This window comes from Argopecten irradians, chromosome 16 (genome assembly GCF_041381155.1).
Source record: "Argopecten irradians isolate NY chromosome 16, Ai_NY, whole genome shotgun sequence".
Lineage (NCBI taxonomy): Eukaryota > Metazoa > Mollusca > Bivalvia > Pectinida > Pectinidae > Argopecten > Argopecten irradians.
Genome location: NC_091149.1, coordinates 12,052,620 through 12,072,644, shown reverse-complemented (window position 1 = coordinate 12,072,644; position 20,025 = coordinate 12,052,620). Strand labels below are relative to the sequence as shown.

General features: G+C 34.7%; 1 protein-coding gene and 1 long non-coding RNA gene across 4 annotated transcripts in view; one reads left to right on the top strand and one right to left on the bottom strand.

The window, feature by feature from the left end:
- Positions 1-1,996, bottom strand: part of LOC138310240 (uncharacterized) — a 44,497-nt gene extending 42,501 nt beyond the window's left edge. Inside the window, exon 1 of the long non-coding RNA XR_011206379.1 lies at positions 1,406-1,996. This is a non-coding gene — a long non-coding RNA (uncharacterized lncRNA). The remainder of the gene's footprint in view (positions 1-1,405) is intronic.
- LOC138310239 (protein Wnt-1-like) overlaps positions 1-20,025 on the top strand; it is a 43,245-nt gene that overhangs the window by 3,610 nt on the left and 19,610 nt on the right. For 2 of the 3 annotated variants that reach the window (XM_069251361.1, XM_069251362.1), the window contains exon 2: positions 7,412-7,668. In XM_069251361.1, the coding sequence (XP_069107462.1) occupies positions 7,412-7,668 (257 nt within the window). Of the gene's footprint in view, positions 1-6,473; positions 6,632-7,411; positions 7,669-20,025 lie in introns of those variants that run through there. The other variant, XM_069251363.1, reaches the window with a different exon arrangement.

The window sequence follows — 20,025 nt, the reverse complement described above, 5'->3', positions numbered from 1 at the left end:
TTTTTCACAATATATATTTGTGATAGTATGCGACTACGTCTGATTGTGGGGAGGGTGAATCCGAGAGAAGACACAGTCGTACCGAGTGACCTGCTCCCTTCAGTGACAACTTAACACTTAGACAGATAAGTTCCTTCTGTAGATTGATTAGTGAACACCAGTACCGCCCTTCACAGGCAGGTGGGTCCCGGGACCTTCAACTAATTCGGTCATTAAACCAGTTATTTTAATTCAATTTAAATCGAAAGCGAGATTGCGAGGACGGGGTAAGGTTTAATGCGAGGAGTCCTACCTCATTGACTTATCACTAAAACGGATTGAAATTGAAATCGAGAAATGATTAAACAAAACATATCAACATTCAACTATATATACATTTTTACACAAGTTTCTGAAAATATATTTCTCCAGTATAATGATTTCTAAATCATAGCTAATCCATATCTTTATAATAATACATATTGTACATATATTACATACGTATTGTGTTATTTTTCCACAATCAAATCATTTATATAACAATATCATTGTTAAAAATATGAAAGAAATATTTGCTTTATTAGTAAAAAACCAAAAGAGAAAAATATTTCAAAATTAATCTGTAATTTATGCAAACAACATAGCCCATCCAAACGACAATTTACTCTGTAATGTATTTGTTTATATTTATTTGATAAAATCAGCCTAGAAATCCGTAAACAGTCCTAAGGTTCGATTATGAAAATACGAAAAACTGCAAATAAAGATATTAGTCCGTATGATTCGGTGTTCAGATTTACACTTAATTTGATTACTACTTGACCTACTACGGTGACTAATACTGGAAATTCATTAAGGTTTGTTAGCCCCGTAAGAAATATGTCATTGAGGAAGCTCGGGTGAATGTTTGGTATTATCTCCTTAATCACCCTCTAATCTTGTGCCGTGGCTATTAATTAGGCGGTTACCCAGCTAATGTGTCCCTCGTCTTAGTGCCATCTAGATCTCTAGATAGCTAAACCAAGCCAACTATGTTTCCACTTTAACAGATTTTGCATATCTGTGTCAAAAATCTGGTGATTTTTTAAGCTTATCTATACAACAGGAACAAAGCAACTTGTCATGTATCCCCATTTTTTTGAGAATCATTAGAACACATTTATAATGCTAGGTCATAAGAATAGTTCTTATTTGGAAATATTTGTCGATATGTAACTGGTTGATACGTCCCTCTCCCGTGTAAGATTTATAACTGCTAGGGTACGTTATATAGCGATACACAAGGACGGGTATTCACCCTCTCTCAGATTTAAACACTATTTAGCACGGCTAATCACCTCAGTTAAGTGTCTTTCATGTTTAATTCTTTAAAGGATATTTAGTTTCCTATGAGGTTGGTACAACATTGGGTGTTATATATACTTACAAGAGAGCCCAACGCCCATACAGTCGAGACATAATCAACAATCCACGTTCAAAATTCGATGAACTGTACATAGTTGTTGTTCATGACAGTATGTATCCATTTTTTAACTATCTGTTAATTACACAAAATGTTGTTCATGACAGTATGAATCTAGTTCACTCTCCGGTAATGTTCATGACGTTTGATATCAATTGTAATGTCGTTACGTTAAAAAACTTGTATCCGATTCATACGGTGATATTTCCTATTTTTGGTCTGAAATTACATATAATATCCAGTTTGGAATAAAATATGCCACATGATGAGATAGCAAACACACTACAAAACACATTACACTTGCGTAATAATCCAAAACGGTCTTAATGAATAACCGTAAATCCCTTTAAAATGAAACTAATAGATGATGAAAACTTATGTGTTCAGTAGTAATAGACGTCTTTTCGACTCAATTACGTTCCAGGACGATAATGAAAGTTTGTAAACACAGATGCTCTTCCCTGTTGACATGTCACATATGAAACTTCACATAATGAATGTTAAAGGACCGACAGCTAACATTATATATTATATCTATAGCGTGCTATACATACAAGATGCTTTCTTGTGAACGCAAATTATGCATCAAACTGGAGAGCGTGGAGCCTATAGTTTCATTGATATCCAGAGGTCTTTCCAACGCTATCTTGATTTACTTGTAAAACAATCATTTGTTCTGAAGAGTTGATAAAAGGAATTTCTCTTTAACATTACGCCATACACAAGTCTTTCATGACTTGGTGTGCATTGCTTTAGTGTTACTTTGCTTCAACATCAAGGGCGACTCGCGTCTTTGATGTGTAAAGATCTGACGAATTTTGTGTTTGTGTATCGTCTTTTCGCCTTATTTCTTCACTTCATTGAGTAAATAAAAAATAACAAATTTAAAATTCAAAGATCATTACATGTGTTACATGTTTTACTGGTTTGTATACTGGCCAAGCACGAATAGTATAATTTACTCCACAAGTTGATGGCACATCTAAAAAGATACTAGCGGATGCGATTTGTAATGGTATGCAGGCAGAACACATGTTGGTCTACCCAAATAACACATCCCATCAGATCAAAAGCCACGATCTTAAGGAAGATGTCGAAGTTTAGTAAGCAACATACTTGATAATTACGGATCATATGGATAATTACGGTAGTGGACCGATATAGACGTTAAAATAAGGCACCGACATGTAACAAAACAAAGTCAAAAACTGACTAAATCATTTTTACTTAAGTTATATAATAAACTATTTGAAGTTTTAAATCGGTCGGGTTATGCTATATACATTTAAGTTGTACTTAAATTCATATCGTCTAGTTAAGATCATATTGAGTTACATAATGAAGTTACTGAAGTTGAGTATCGGCCAGGGGCTACTGTCCGTGGGTTCATTTATAATTTCTTTCGCCCAGTTTTGACTTGTGAGTTCCTGTTCGACTTCTCCACCGACATTACTCGAAAATTAGAATCTCGACAAAACTAAAATGATTTGCAGTACTATAATGATCGAGTTTGTGTGTGGGGGATGGTTGTTGCTGTGTGAGATTGTTGTCGGCAGGCACTGTACTTGAGAAATATACAACTACAAAGCAGACGACCATTGTTTTTGCTTAATAGAATATAGTGTTCCAGAAACCTACCACACTACACTTGAGGCCATGCAACATTGGCTATATGTGGTGGTAAATCGTTTTACAAACACTTAATCATCAAGGTTGAACAACATGAAGAATTGGCCATGTCTCCGCTAAATAGTGCATTTTTTCTAGAAAATGGCAGACGCATTTTAGTGGAATATCTTTCAGTGGTTTCTTAGTGATTAATGTGATAGAAAGTCATGTTCTACGTAGAAATATATTTAGATGCCACCATGCCATAAGACAAGATCTGCTACACTGTCTTTGAAGTAGAGCTCATCACCCAGTTGCTGTCTTGCCCCAAAGTCCAATGACAAATTGCCCACTACCGATCGCCGATTGATAGTTGTCCTCCTGGAGGTCTATCTAGTCTATACTTTCAAACCTGTGCTCTCTATTTCCAATGGTAATCGTTATTTGAAAAAATCAAGGTATAGTCAGGTATAAAAAACAAGTTAATAGCATGGAAGTGATGACCAATTAATGAAAAAATAGATGCGATATTTTTTAGCAATTAAAATTCAGTTTCCGTATTTGTATCTTTTCTTTTGTAATCTGCTATAATTGTGTGTTCGGGTTATGGTACATGATAAATTCGCAGCTTATCCGATGGTTTGGTCAATGCAAAATGAAGGAAAAGGATAAAATCTTGACACCTTGAACGATTCCTCACTGTATGATATAAGTCACTTCGATTTCGCGTTTACATCTTTGCGTTAAAACTATTTTTCGATACAATTGTGAAATCAGTTTCCTGTAACTAATTATTATAAGGATGCATGTGGATAGACTTAATTAGATAAAATGATCAAAATTGATGCTTGCAACTTATTTTAATCGTACCTTAAATGAGAGAGCTAAATGTAACGCGAACATGTAAGCGACATATTACGGTGTTGATGGCTTGTTATCTGAAATATTCGCTCTGTTTGGAAATTAACCTTTCTCTAAAATTCTGTCGATCAGTAGACCTTGAAACCTAAAGACAACAGCAAGGAATCGAATGTCGATGGTTGCCTCAACGTGTTAGTCTGTACATCAATGACTTGGTCAGTAGGCTTTCCCAGGATCATCTACGTAAACATTTACTCGTTTACTCGGATGGTAGTCAATAGCTTCGTTCTCCTTATGTGGACAATAAAGCAAATGGCATCATGGTCGTTTAGATCGACATTTATTTAGGTCATAGAGATATAATTTATAATGAATTTATCCCGAATGGAGATATAAATCAACAATAACAATATGATTTTCCTTTTGTAAAATTTTGGCGAAATACAATTTCTCTGATGACGTCAATGCTACCTCAGAAATAAGAAGCCATGGCGTCGCTCTCCTTCCCGTCTTCCTTGTAACAACACCCGCCCTGTAGGCTTATCAAGCCCCACTAGTTAACACTTACGATTTGATAATAAAACCTTACCAAAAAGGCTTGATAAGAAAAATACGATAATTGAGACACGTTCTTCGAATTTTCTCTTAGCTATTTTGGCCACAATGAAAGACAGCAACTGTCGAATTGTTTCTGGGCCCCATAGCCTGTTTTGTTTGATGGTGGTAGTTCTCAAGCCTGATCGACTACACGGGTAATGTCTGGTTATCGGGTTGATCTCACCTGTGATGTTAGGATGCATAGACTTGACATGGAAGCTAATGTTGCTTTAGGACGCACGCTTGTGACCCAAAGGCTGTGGGGAATAGTAAGGTTTTGCTTCGTTACACTAACCTTCAACGTTATCAAGGATTACAGCAAAATATATTCTTGTCTAAATACTGTAAAGTTAGAAATTTGCGCTAGGTTTGGTTTATTTAACGTCCTATTAACAGCCAGGGTCATTTAAGGACGTGCCAGGTTTAGATGGTGAGGGAAACTCTGCAGTTCCCGGCGAAAAACCCGGGTTTGGGTTTTATCAATTTAACGTCCTGTTTATAGCTAGGGTCATTTAAGGATGATCCAGGTTTAGATGGCGAGAAAACCTGAATTTCCCGGAGAAAAATCACGGTTTGGGTTTTGTTAAATTTGTCTAAATACTGTAAAATTAGAAATTTGCGCTAGGTTTGGTTTATTTAACGTCCTATTAACAGCCAGGGTCATTTAAGGACGCGCCAGGTTTAGATGGTGAGCAAATATAAAGTTCCCGGAGAAAAATCATGGTTTGGGTTATATAAGTTTAACGTCCTATTAACAGCCAGGGCCATTTAAGGAGATGCTAGTTTTAGATGATTGGAAAATTCCGATTACCCGTAGAAAAATCACACAAGCGGTAAGTACATGTGTACCTGGCAACATCCCCATATGGGATTCGAACTCGCGATCCATGTGGAAGGCTTTTGGTAATTTCTCGGGACATCTTGACCACTCGACCACCATAGTTCAATTTACACAAGAGGATACTTAATATGTGATATACGATAGTCTCGAGTCTCACCAAATAACGGGTATATAAAAACAGAAATTCTTTATACAGTTTATGAAGAAGTACGTTATATTTCACCATGTGGCCAATATAGACGTAGATGCGCTTTACCCAACTCCATTGTGATACACTAAATTAAATAAATTAGAATTATCAATTCCTTATCTATCACAAATGCGTTACAGCTGTACATGTGATATGCCCGCTGGATGGAATCAGAATCCAAATCACCTCGAACAATAAAAACTTAACATTTTCATTTTATTCTTTCCTAAATGAGTTAAATAAGAGAAGCGGCTAGTTGAATATCTTTGTAACATCGTTAAAGGAGCTTGGCGATATAGCTTGTCACGCACCTGACGGACCTACTTTGGCTCAGTAGGTAAAGCCTTTGGTATATCACGCCGGAGACCAAGGTTCGATTCCTGGTCGAGGCATTCGTCAGGAAATGTGTATTTCCCCAGTTCTCATACATCCACAACATTATATCAGTGTTCCGTTACATCTTATATGGGACTGGTAGACTGCCAAGAAACTTACTTCAACTTTCAAATTTTATGGAACGAAAATAATATTTTCAAACGAACGCACCGCTACCACAGTGTCAACACCGGCATTGACGCGAGTTAAGTGTTCTGAGCACGTGGCGATCCCGCTCCACCATAACATGTATTACACATAAATGTTCTGCATATCAAAACACACTGGAAGGTGAAGTCTTCAGATAATTTAATTCGAATGGGGAAACATGTAAGACTAGATGATATATCGGAGTATTTAGGTTGTGCGGCTCCTGTGCATACGCTTGTTTCATGTCTAAATTACCGCGCTTTGATGATACAAATTCAAAGTTGGAAATTTATCTAGAGCTTCAAAGGGGAGGTAAAAGGTGAAACTACATGTGCTGGCTGGTGTACGCGGCCGTGGTAGGGGAACTCAATTAACTGTAGAAGAGAGGACTAAAAGCATGTGTTTTGATGAGAGTACTGTGGGCCGAAAACTGTCTAACACTGGCCTGGTGTGATCTGATTAGTACATAGCAGTTCCCTTAATTTGGTACTCGATGTCAATTCACACTTCATCAAGTGGCACATCACGTTGTTTACATGATATGGTGAAGGAGAATAGGTTTGAAAATGTATTTCACTTAATTTACATATATGCTACTTCCGGTTTATTAATTACGACTTCCGGTGAATCGATTGATTAACCAGAGACGGGGAATCTTTTAACAACGCTTCTTTATATACTCTCATAAATTCAGATGGTATACTTGATCGAATCAGGCGCCGTATCATTTTTAGACATGAAAAATCTATTTTGCTCTTACTGTATTTTTCATGTCTGTTATTATATAGTTAAAGCATAGGGTTGATGGATATACCAAGTATTTTCCGAGGCGGAAAGTAAAATTAACTAAGGGCATATTAATGAAAAATTAATTAAGGCATTGCCAAAAAAGCTAAAAGAAAATTTTGCTAAAAAGCAAAAGAAAAATTTGCAACAGGACTTAAAAACTGAATTTTGGGGTAAATAATATTTGTTAAAGTAATATACATAGCATGCTTGCCCATTAAAATAATTACCACCAAATGATGAACTTAACTGTTTAATTGTATGAAATCAGTTAAAAAGCATCATCAAATCATTTAAACAAAAGCTTAACTTTATGTTTTATCATTACCGCGTTTTGTCATTTTTTTAACATTGAATGTTCCATAATTAGTTCACGTCAGATAATATTACATAAATAATAAACCATTATCTTTACTTTGACGGTCCTTAAAAGGTATTGTTTTCCGTTAATTTAGTGGTTAATAAAAAAACTATCTCTGATGTTGCCAGAAAACTTTATTTGACCAAAACTGTGCATCATTATTACCATACACGAAGAAAATTTCATTTTTGGTCATTACAGGACCTTAGCCAACATTGGTCAACCCTCCAACGATCTCCACTCAAACACACAGTTATACAACAGTCCAAGCCTTCTGCCTCTGACGAAAAGACAGCGACGACTCGTTACCAAGAACCCCGGAACAATCTTAGCTCTGATGGCAGGTGCGAGGATGGCCATCGAGGAATGTAAATATCAGTTTCGAAATCGTCGCTGGAATTGTCCGACGATGGATGTCGGTAATGGCGGTCCTATCTTCGGGAAGATTCTACAGAAAGGTACGTGACATTCATGTAACGTGGAGTACAGTGCTGCTGATATACAGGAAATCACTTTATTTTTGAGTTTACAACATTTTGGCGTTGGTATTATTTCAACATATTCACAAGCACATATAATTTCACTATCAAGGGCTTTTACTGCCAGTAGTAAATTCTTCAGTAATTTTAGAAACTATTTGCGAAATGTTTGAATTCGCGGTCGAGCTTTCTCTCACAATTATGCGAAAATTTATGTTCACGAAAATAAAGTGATTTACAGTAAAAGAACAGTTACAATTTCAGGGTCTGCTTATTGTATTCAATGACTCAACTGCTATCGGCTTCCCTATAGGTAGAATGTTTGCGTTTAGATATGGTGCCTCTTGCCCGATTCTCATTGTCTTCAGCATACAAAACATACTCTGAAACGAAACAAATCTACTTCCCTTTGAATTAATTTGATTGAATAAAGTTAGCACCGTCAAATTGTGTCGACAATTTTGCCATGACTTCCATCTCCCACAAATAACAGCTAATATAAAGGATATACTCTACGTGTTTTGCAATAACTATGTACATATACTGATTTATTGTTATTTTGATGCATCAAGCAATGACGGTAGTGGGAACTATTGATGTATAGTATTATTAAAATGATAAACGCCTCCACTATTGCCCGTCTTTGCTTCTTATGTTGACCCTGGTTGTTAAAAGAACCTTTAACAAACAAAAATAAATATAATATTCTGTTTCTTACACAATATTTATTTATTCCCATTGTACGCGCACTCTGCGACAGACTGTTCAGATCCACAAATGGTGATGCAATCACACAGCATACACTGTTATGTAAACTACAGTGAAGTAGTTAATATTCTATGAATGAAGTGTTTACAGAATGCCTCTCTTTGTGTCATCGCGTGGTAGGCTATGCTACCTTTTTATACACTCATACAAATGTCATTCAACATTTTCAATACGAATTCAATAAAAGGAATTATAAAAGGTACATATTAACAAAACTGTTGGCGAAATCAATGGGTCAAAATATATCAATACTATATAATAAATGGATTATTTTATTAAATTATAATTATTATTTCCACCATTTCCCTTTCTTCTTACTTTAAAACACACCTTGCTCGAGATGTAGGTAATGTTTGGCAGTTACGTGATATATATGTTAATGTAGACGAGAAGTCTTTGAACCATAGTCAAATACACCCAGTTACAAAGTTAACTCGGTGTCGCTGGTTTACATTTGAAAGGTCGACTCGTTACTTTAACCCATTATATGTAGTCGTGAATCGTTCTACGTTAGTTATATATCACAAATTGTATACATACTATAGCGCCATTTTTGATCCAATAAATGCCACATTCAACGTGTAACCATGGACACGGTAGGAAACTGTTATTTCACACAAAAGTACACTGATATATAACTGGGCAAAACTGTTCCAAAGGGAACATAATTTTCAATCCATTTCTTTCAAATATTCGTCTAAACGGCGTTTGACGAGAAAACATATTGAAACTTACACTTCAAGTCATCCTCTCATTGTGTTATGAGTTAACTATAGAGTATTAGTGATATATATAGTTTAGTACATATTTCTGTTATTTTATGTGACAATATGTTTTTAGTAGGCGCAATAAAGCGCATATTTGTTCTATCTCGTTGAATTTCGAATGAATATACTTTATATTTCTAATAAGTAGATTTTTACGAATAAACCACAAATACTTTCACACCTACGTCGACTAGTTGTAGCTTGTTAGGAACCTGATTGAATGACCCCAGCGGACAGTTTGGCCATTCGATGACCTTTCCGTTAAAGTATGTATCAATTGACCACCAGCACGGACACATATATTTATATATTCACTATTTAGATCAAATCGATAACGACAACATGTCGCCTTTTCTGACCTCTCCAACACAAAGTGTTTGACACATATCATGTCTTATAATCTGTACTTGTATCAGGGTATTCCATAGGTTTAAAGATGACATCAATTTGTCACCTCATTTGTGATTGGTCAGTAATATCGGTGTCATAAATTGAAAAAAAAAATCAAACAAAGGTTTTTTTGTTTAATTGGCGATAAAAATCAAAATTTGAATATTTGAATATGCAACTACAAAATTCAACTCTCAGACCACAAATTAAACATTGCAGGTGTTTATCAACAATTAGCTTTTACACATAACTCACAAGTGTGGAATAATATCCATATCCAACAGCACGCTCTGATTTTGATGTCATTGAGCTATAGTTAGAAATAAAAAAGTAAGTTTAAGTAACTTGTAAGACTGTTAATTGACAGCTAAAAGGCCATAATAAATGTAACCGCTAAGTGTCAATATTGACATATTACATATTATTTATTTATATTTTAGGGTTATTTTTTATTTTCAATAATCGTACCTTATCATCAAAACAAGTTTACATGAAAATCGTGCAATGCTTAATAATTTTAATGGTTGTTTTCAAACAAGACAATACTATTTATATGTACTTAGCGTTAGGGTTACATATATCAAACCTTGACAGTAGCAAACAATGGCTATGACGACATCCCAGGTAATGTATGTCTACAGGTACAAATACCCAGGTTACAACGCCATATCATCCGCTTTATCTAATTAGATTAAATTCTGACCTACTCCGTAATTTATGAATGAAGGCACGCGCCATGTTCTTAAGATGTTTAACAAAAGAATTGCCATCCTACAGAGTAACTTTACTACAAATCGGTCTTTATTTGCATAATATGAACGAAATCAACAATTGTCCATGGAGTTTGCGTATTATATCGATGTAGAAATTATTGTATTTTTACGAATACTTCCTGTCAAACTGACACTGACAATATGTCAATGGCACATGCGTCAAGCTAACAATACATAAAAGTTTGACATATGTTCCTGTCATGTATGCTCTTTGACGATGTAATTAGTAGTCTAATGCCCCTTAATCAGATCGATGATATGTTGATGTTTTATTAAAAGAAGACACACTGACTCGAATGCTTACATAGTAGAGCGCAGAACAGCTCTGCCAAATTGATTGGTGCCAAAATCGATCACAAAGTCGATAATCAAAAGATAATAAACGTATTACATAAAACACCCAAAGTACATGTTATCGCCAACCGTCTAAAAGTCACTCATGTGTATCGAACCGACAGACACAGTAGACATATTTATAGTAAGGACATCATGACAGACAGACAGATTGACAGACAGACAGACAGACAGACAGACAACAAAAACAGACTTGGTCCAGTTATCTCGTCACTCAAGGAGAGTGATTTGGCTTCATGTTTAAGTTATTATGGACCAAGGTATATTAATTAAGTATATTGATAAGGTTATATATTGTAACTTGTATGACCAGTGTAGAGAGTTAGAACCAAAGAACTAAATATGATGTCTTTGCTGACGCCTGTAATCATTACTTATCTTTTAATATCTATAATGTGACGTGGTAGTGTGGGCTTTACGGCTACTGTATGGTTTATAGATTTTCCGCTCTCGCATGAAGACATGAGACAAAAACAGTCTTATTTGAAAACTTCCACAATCAAGATATTCACATAGATACCCTTCTGAAGTGATATTAGACGACAAAGCGCTAACAATATGTAACTGAATTATCCATAAACTAGTCTGATTTTGTAAATTTATCCGGGATGTTGCCTAGATTTCTACAGCTGGTGTCGCTGTGACCTAGATGTGTATGCTGGTATTTGTTGTGACCTAGATCTGTATGACGGGTGTCACTGTGACCTAGAGTTGCATGCCAGTTATCACCGTGACCTACATTTGATCATTTGGACTAAATGAAAGTACAGATGAAGTGACAGAATTTTAAATTTAAAATGGAAAAATATTCATATATTTGATAAAGACTTAACTGTCAGATACCCTTGGTCAAATGAACGTTTTCAAATTAAATGGTTCTATTAAACTTGTCATTTTCAAGGATTCTGCATATACATCTTCGATCCTTTGTTATAAATAAAATAAAAATAGTATGATATCATGTACTCTATCTCGTACCCATCGTCTAGAGGAACATAGGTGGTCTTCAATGTTTACAAACAAAAGGTCATTGTGTACCAGAAATGTCATCGACACGTTTCATAAACGAAAACGACGATGAAACAAGGGTCCACACCAGCGATACGATCAATTATGTTAAATGAGTAAGTATAAAGATGGAGTGGTCAGCTAAACCTGCAGCTATATTCCCGTGTAGTGACACCTCGGAATGTGGCCATGCAAGGACAAATCCTTTCTCCCGGCAACTCAATGGAGATACATTGATATGATTATAGTCTACCAGTCTCCGTTAGCTTTGACCTAAACGAAATGTCATCGAAAAGTAAATATCGAACACATTTTAACGCATCTGTCTGTTTGTAAAAAGTGAAAGGAAAAGTTGATGTCGAGTCTTATAGATAATTATATATATTTGTTTCATTGATTTGACAGATGATTTTTCATATCAGTTTCATTAATTCTACAGATGTTTTTACCTATCTGTTTCATTGATTGGAAAGATGATTTTACGTATCTTTATAATTTTACATATCTCTATAATTGATTTTACTATTTAGTAATCATATGGCTTGTTACATTTGTCTTCAAACTATGGCTAGTTATTCACTTATTGCATTTCTTTGATGTTATTGACACTTAAACTTGTTGTTATGCATAACAATGATAAATGATAAAAAGTTGATAATTTTGTTTTTCTCAAATTCATGAAAGCATTTTTAAACCTGTAAATCTAATTTGGGATGTTGATCTTACTGTTAAGGCAATGGGATTCAAGAACAGCAGAACTTTAATAGAATGATAACATACATGATTTTGTTTTTCCTAAGAAAACATGCATAATCGATGCATGCATTTTCGCACAAAACATGTCATGGGAAACTGCGGTTGAGTTGGTGTACACGAGAATAACATGCACAGGACAATAACGGGTATCGATGATTTGTTCTTTTGAACTCTTGTGGAAGAAACCATAAACTATTTGTACAGTTGTACCCTTGGTAATTACGTGGGAATTATGTGTTAATTGGGATATAAAAATAGCGATCGGCCACAGGTCAGGCGTAGTTATTGACACGACCAATACATCATGGCTTAGATTGACAAGTGTTCGATAATGCAGATTTTTTTTCTTTAACCCCATTAATTATAACCTATGTTTTTTATTGCAGACTCAATGATAGAGGGGGGTTAAGTGTATTGTGTATTATAGTCGTACATTTTGGCGATAACATACAGGTGTAATTTAGATAACGCAGAGGATCCCGTGTAAAAACTAATTAAAGGTGATTGCATGCACGACCTGGTCACCCCGATAGTACAACTGTTTAATTCCTGTCCCCAGGACTGACTTCAATCTGGTAAGAACCATGATCTGTCGAGGGTATAGTCAAACCTGTCCATAAAAAGTACCCACTGGACCAAGTGTTTTTAAGCCAAATTTTATGTGCAGGTCAAACTATGTTATAAATAGACATTTTGGACACTCAGAAATTGTTCATATTGAGCAGGTGATTTTATTATCTAGTCGCTATGGATTGTTTAACTGCAGTTGATAAGGTTAAAATCCTACATTATATAAATTTCTTTTAAAAACAAGCCCAACCCGACTTATTAGGATTTTAATATTTGAAGGTATTTTCTTTACATCACTGGTCATTGACCTAGTTTTCTAACTATTTTTAACTGATTTATTATCAATATATTCTCCGTAACATGTTTGACGTGTTCTTGAATGACGAAATGTCACCTAATGCAGTCTTATACATACTAACTGTGTTGTATGCTGCTACATGTTCGAACACTGGTGATACACCAATACAATTACTGATTGACCATGACTAGTGCACAATCGGCCAGGGCGGTCACATAATGGAACTCATTCAATAGATACAGTACCCATATTTACCTTTATAACCTGTTCTTCCTTATAGTTAATGTTCTTGAGAAATATGTCAAAATGTTCATCAAGTCATTATGTTATGATTCCTTCAATATATAATTCGAAAATAAGAAATAGTAACAAAGAGCCCCTGTTTTAATCTATTTGGTTTTTTAATTGGAACGAAAATATCACTTTTAAGATAAATCAGTGTAAGTCACATTGTATTTTGTAGGTCTTCCTCGCACTGTGTGAAGTTATTTTCTCGTTTCCATACATACAAATCTATTTAGCGGCAATTAACATCTGCGTATGTGGAATAATAGTAATAATGATTTGGGTCGTCAGATGATTGTTAATCGAATTAACAACTACTAGCAATATTCAAGCACAACTTTGTTGTCGTCTTTGCCAACAACAATCTGTCTTGATGAATGTAAACCATTCTATTTACGCATATATTATGTTTCGCATTTACCTTATTTTGCACATGTCTTCTAATGCATAAATTCGCGATAAAAAAAACTCCTACAGATGATTGTGCATTCATATATGCGTTTTATAGATAATTCGCAAAACATATTAAATCGATCTGTCGCGAAGTTCCGCAAAGATTTGCATCTCGCAAAACGAAAGTAGTTAACATTAGCTTTTATTGCGAGCATGATGTGTTGATTATCGTTTGGCGGACATGTGGACTTCTGATCTATGTAAATGTCGGTATTTCATGGAGTCATTCATGAAAAGCCACCTATATAGTGATATATGGCTGAATGGGAGTCAGTGGGATGTTGTCGTTTAGGACACAAGTCACAAGTCATGGACGACATCGTCATTTTCTCCCACCTACGGCGTAAAATTGTATTTCTAAAGTACCAGGTATATAGCCCTGTATTTATATAGCTTACATTGATGATTCACCGCGTTGATTACAATTTGATAACCGCAGGGCTTCATAAACTGCGTGTTTCTGTCATTAAATAACACTTTTTACGAGTATTTAGCAATTTCTGCTCAATAGCCTCCCGCCTCGCTACACTACGTGTATGAGAGTTTAGGATAATTTCAGAGCCGACACGATGAGGAGTATAGAAAGCGATATTTCAAAATGAAAACCCGTCAGTAACGCTAATCAAATGCTCGGTCGTTACACCTACTGCAACAATAGCTTGGAATGTATTTTATCATTTATACCCACTTGTTATATTATTAATTTTATTTAGCGATATTTTCTCCCGGAAAGCTCCGCCCAGCACGTCGCCAAGAAATATGTTTTAGATGCGATCGTCTACGACAAGGATTCACATTGCTCGTCCAATCAGAAACTCAACCGTCCTTCAGTCCGGACCGCATTTGTCAATTTCAAATTTATTCCTAAATTGAAGGTTAATCGACCATCTATGTACAACATGCTTTTATATCTGGCTGTCCTCATAAACACGTACATATAGAGGTTGTGTGAAATTAATCCCCTCCCAGAAAATATATTACGCGGGATTAAGGCAATGAATCCTTGGTAATTTGAGGTTTTCCCTTCAGACGTTCTCTCTTTAAATGAGCTTATAATGAGATCTTGATCCCGCTTTCTCGAATCGAACTGAAGTCAAAATAGGTGACTTAAATTTTGACTTCAGTCGGTGTGTTTATCTAGAGATATCGGGGCCAGATACTAAAATGTATCAAATTGATACGACTGCCGCTAAAAATACGTACTTTCTTATAAATAATGTTAAAGTGAATTTGATGTTCATTCATAACGCTTTAGTAGGGCCTCACTCATTCTTATAAATGTTCACAATAGTTCATAATTGATAGTTCACACAGTTCATAATTGACATCATAGATTAAGGAAACATCTGTGTCCTTGAGATATAACGATGCCATGTATAATTAATCTCAGATCAATGTATTTTTATTTTGTGTCTTTTTCTTTGTTTTTGCGTTTGTTTGTTTATTTGTTTGTTTGTTTTTGCGAATAATAGCTCGACAGTAAAAAATGCGAAATGATTAACTCGAAAATATAGCAGTGAATTATGTTATCTAAAATTCTTAATGTACTTTAGCAAACGTTTCTGATATATGTCAAACTAAATTAAATAAGTAATTTAAATATCAATTGATCGGCAGAATTGAATGTCTGCACGGTAACTAGAGCGCAGACAGAATTTGCGGCGGTATCTGATAGTTATAACTTCATCAACACTCCTTGGTGTACACTGACTTGAATCCAAACCTGAATGACTGTCATCATTTACACATTTGCTGTCTAGATGTTTGGGTGATAGGAAACAAACCCGTGTATAAATTATCACAGTGTATAGTTCATCACCAGCCATTGGAAATTGTGCAATATCTAAATTATAGATCGGACGTCTATTTGTGTGATATGTTTCTCGTCCATATACATGTACCATATTTGTTCACGTAAATATGACCCAATATACGCAATATATACTAAATTATAAATCGGACGTCTATATACCATATTTTTTCACGTAAATATGACCCAATATACGCTGTTCTATAATGAGGAGCTGTGAGGCTGAACTTACATCCTGGTCTATTATCATAAAAAAAGCATTTTCCCCCAACTGATATAACCGAGCATTACATTAACGTTATCTACTATTAACCAATGCGTTCTGATTTCTATAATAAGAACCATTGAGACACATTTTATTGACTAATTTTCGGTCTATTTATAGTCTTATTTCTTTAAATCAACAGAAATGTCTTTTCAAAACTTTTTTGTCATCTTTATCATCTTTATAAATATGATTATGCTAGATAAGGATTTTAACATATAACAGGTTGCATTCAACAGATTAAGAAAAAAAATGATTTTTCAGCCAGAAGCTACAGATTAATTTTAAATTTCTTTTTCAATTCATATAAACGGGGATACTATCAAAATGGGGCGATAGTGAAAACTTATTGAAGAAAACAACAGTGATGCTGATGTATATGACATAAAATGAAAACATTATTATTGATTTGCTGTTCATCCTTTCTCCCCTCCGTATGTACACGTATGCTTCATAGTACAATGTAGTATTTAGCTCTGCGTCAATGACGTATATGGATGTCCTAAGTGTGTAAAGCAATAATAACAAAAATCGTGATTGAAAGTAAATATTATACGGCGTACAATTCAACTTCATTTTTATTACAAAAATGTCAAATGGTTATTTGTTTGAATAGATAAAACAAAATAATAAGAACCCATCCCATGAACATACACCAATATTGCGCCTTTTGATAACATCGAACATTTATCAAATACATGTAAACAAGACCTTTACATAATACCACATATAAATCCCCGTATCAATTATAAAATTACAGTAAATCCTGAACTATACTTGAAACAAGATAGAAAAGTGATCACAAAAACCAAATCTACACCAAAATATGCACTTTTATATCATTTTTTGAAATATTAACTTGAAAATATTTATAATAGATGTTTTGCATATAAGAAAAATCGCAAGTAGTAGGTTATGTGCTTTAATTCGATAGTATGATGTTTGGCTTAACATTGTATTTTCGTTTTTCTCACTGGACGTCAGAAGTCTAAGGACTAAAGTTGCCTAAAACTAGTAAAAGAAGAAATGAAATTAAACTATTATACAAGTTTTCATAAATTTTCTTTATTGAATCAAAATTATAATGCTTTCTTTCATCGTTAAGACATATCATTTTTATAAATGTTACTTATGTTCATGATTTTCCTGTATACCATATGCCACATATGTTGACTTATGTCTGTTTTCGACTTCAGTTTGTGTCCAGAAATTAGGCTGGATCTATCAGCTGTGTAATATATTAAATTCTAAAAAGGAGTGATACACAACTGTATCATCCTGGCATCCAGTTTTCCCACCTCTACACATGGCTTATCATACATCACCTCAATTAATGCCACAATATACTACCCATTGTTGACATCAACAATACCTCTCCAAAAACGAAAATTATTTCAAAATTACAGATTTAAGTGCAGGTAAGAATGTAGAAACTGTGATGATATTGCGATTCCACTGTGCAATTTACACCAATATACCCGTAAAAGACATCAACACAGCAATCTGCACCTGCAAAATTATGTGTATAGGTAAGGCCTAAGTAACACGGGTCAGCAAACCAACTGTCCCGCGACTGGGAATAATTAGAGTTCATTGCGATAATGACGCAGTTTCATAAGCAATCATAAACCGCACTGTTATTACACGGGTGTTATATGGGTGTGTATTACGGAGGCTACTTATTCATCACTTACACAGATGTTCCGTCACCTATATTCATCATATTATTTGTCCATTTTTGTTTTTTTCAAGTTACTCAAAACATTTCGCATATTTTGGACGTTTATTGGATCTAATGCATGATAATAAAACTTTTTTTTTTACATTGTGAACTATTAAATAATGTTAATAGTTTGAACATGTAACTGGTGAGTCACTCATTTAATATCATTATATGTCTGACACATTAATTTTATTGATTGGTATCATAATCAGTAAAAATACTCGGTTGTGACACTAACGATAAAATGTCCAGTTTTAATAACTTAACATATGAAGTTTTCGGTTTGAAACAAATTCTTCCTGGGTGTGAATAGGACTCCAAACAAACTCGCACAGCCTAAAAGAATTGTACACACCCTCTTTGGGTTGGGCTGAGACAGAAGGATCTCAACCCGAGGGGTAAGATTCTTTTCAAAGTTGTAAAACACTAGGCTTTGAAAAATGTTCGACAGCTTAAGAATATTATTCCGAGGGTTGAGATATCCTGCCTCACCCAAAGAGCCGGTGAATGATTCTTTTTCTCTTACCCTACATGGGCACGTGCAATGATCTCGTGTAGCTTGTCTTTTCTCTAGAATGAGAGAAAAATCTCACACCGGTAAAATTTCGGATATCCTTGTCCGGGGTAAATAATTTGATGTCGCTGTTGCGTTAGAATTATCCTATGCAGGTTATAAACAATGATTAGATTAAAACTGGTTATTTCCAACATTAAGACAAAATTTAGTCAATACATACGTTTGATTTTAGCTTGATTTATTTCGTCCTAGTTGTTAGCAAACGTAAGGTTTGATTGACCAGGGTCCGATTTCATGAACATTACTTAACTTTAAGGAATTCCTAAACTTAAAAATCTCCACGGAAAGCATTGCATAAGTCAACGAAATATCTTAAGCTATGTAGCTTTTTTTTAAAGCCATGGCTCCGAATGGAAAATTTTAAGTTAATTGTTAAATCTAAGAAGCATTCATGAAACTGGGCTCTGACACTTCGATAGAATTTAACATTTTGTTTGTTAATTGTAAGCAATATTTAGTTGTGGAAAGTGTTGGTTTAATAGATATATTAATTTCATATTGGTATCTGATCTGATCTTATGGCATATATGTATATACATCTGCATCGAAATCATATTTGTTATCTTAGTTTTATTGCACCACATTCCCAATATTTTATGAATTTTAGATTGCTAGTGTTATTGATAAATGGTGTTTAGGCCTATGAAATATTCAAATCCTTCACACGCTGGTACAGTCATTTTGGAACATTCCTGAGAAAATTACTGGAGTTAATAAACTATAGCGAAGGTTATTACTTTAGAAATGGAAAAAAAATAGAAATTAAAATTGAAATATATTTGCACGTATGGCTGCTATAGTGGCGAACGCATGGCTTCCTGCACGAGTTAAAAACGGAGACTGGTTATCTTGTAGAAACATATCACTATTTTAATCAGCTAGATTTCTGTTATACGATTTGTAGAAATAAACATCATTTTGTTCAGTTTATTTCAAATTTTCCTTATCAGGATCGATCTGGTTCTATTAGGTCAGCTTTAATCTTTCGATAGCGATACTAAGACAAAACCGCCAAGCATACCAGCGTTTACACGAGGAAAGCGCGACAAGTTCCGGTTGATTGCACTAATGGGTTTTGTGTGACGTCACAAGTCAAGCATGACGAACATTTATTCAGCTCACACATGGTACAGGCGCAATAAAATGGCCGGTTATCATATTGGATACAAATGATTAAATCCATCAATTAAGAAAAAACATCTTTGTCAAACACGAGGTTATATGGGTGCGATAGAATATCAAGATTTTAACAATGCCATTTTAAAATACATTTGATTTTGTCACCTGAATTTTAATACATTATTAGCAATTTATCTTGTCGATTACATCCGACTACATGTAACCGTCCGTTATCGACAACTAATGCTCTTCATTTCAAAGTGACTAGAAAAAAACGCACAGAAATTAAGTATCAAATCTCGTAATAAATTTAGTCTGTTAATGGAGTGTTAGTTAGGAGAAGTGGCGATTATTGATTGGGATGCTATGATATGTTATCTGATACTCAGACATGACTTGCACTTTAACACTTAGAGCCAT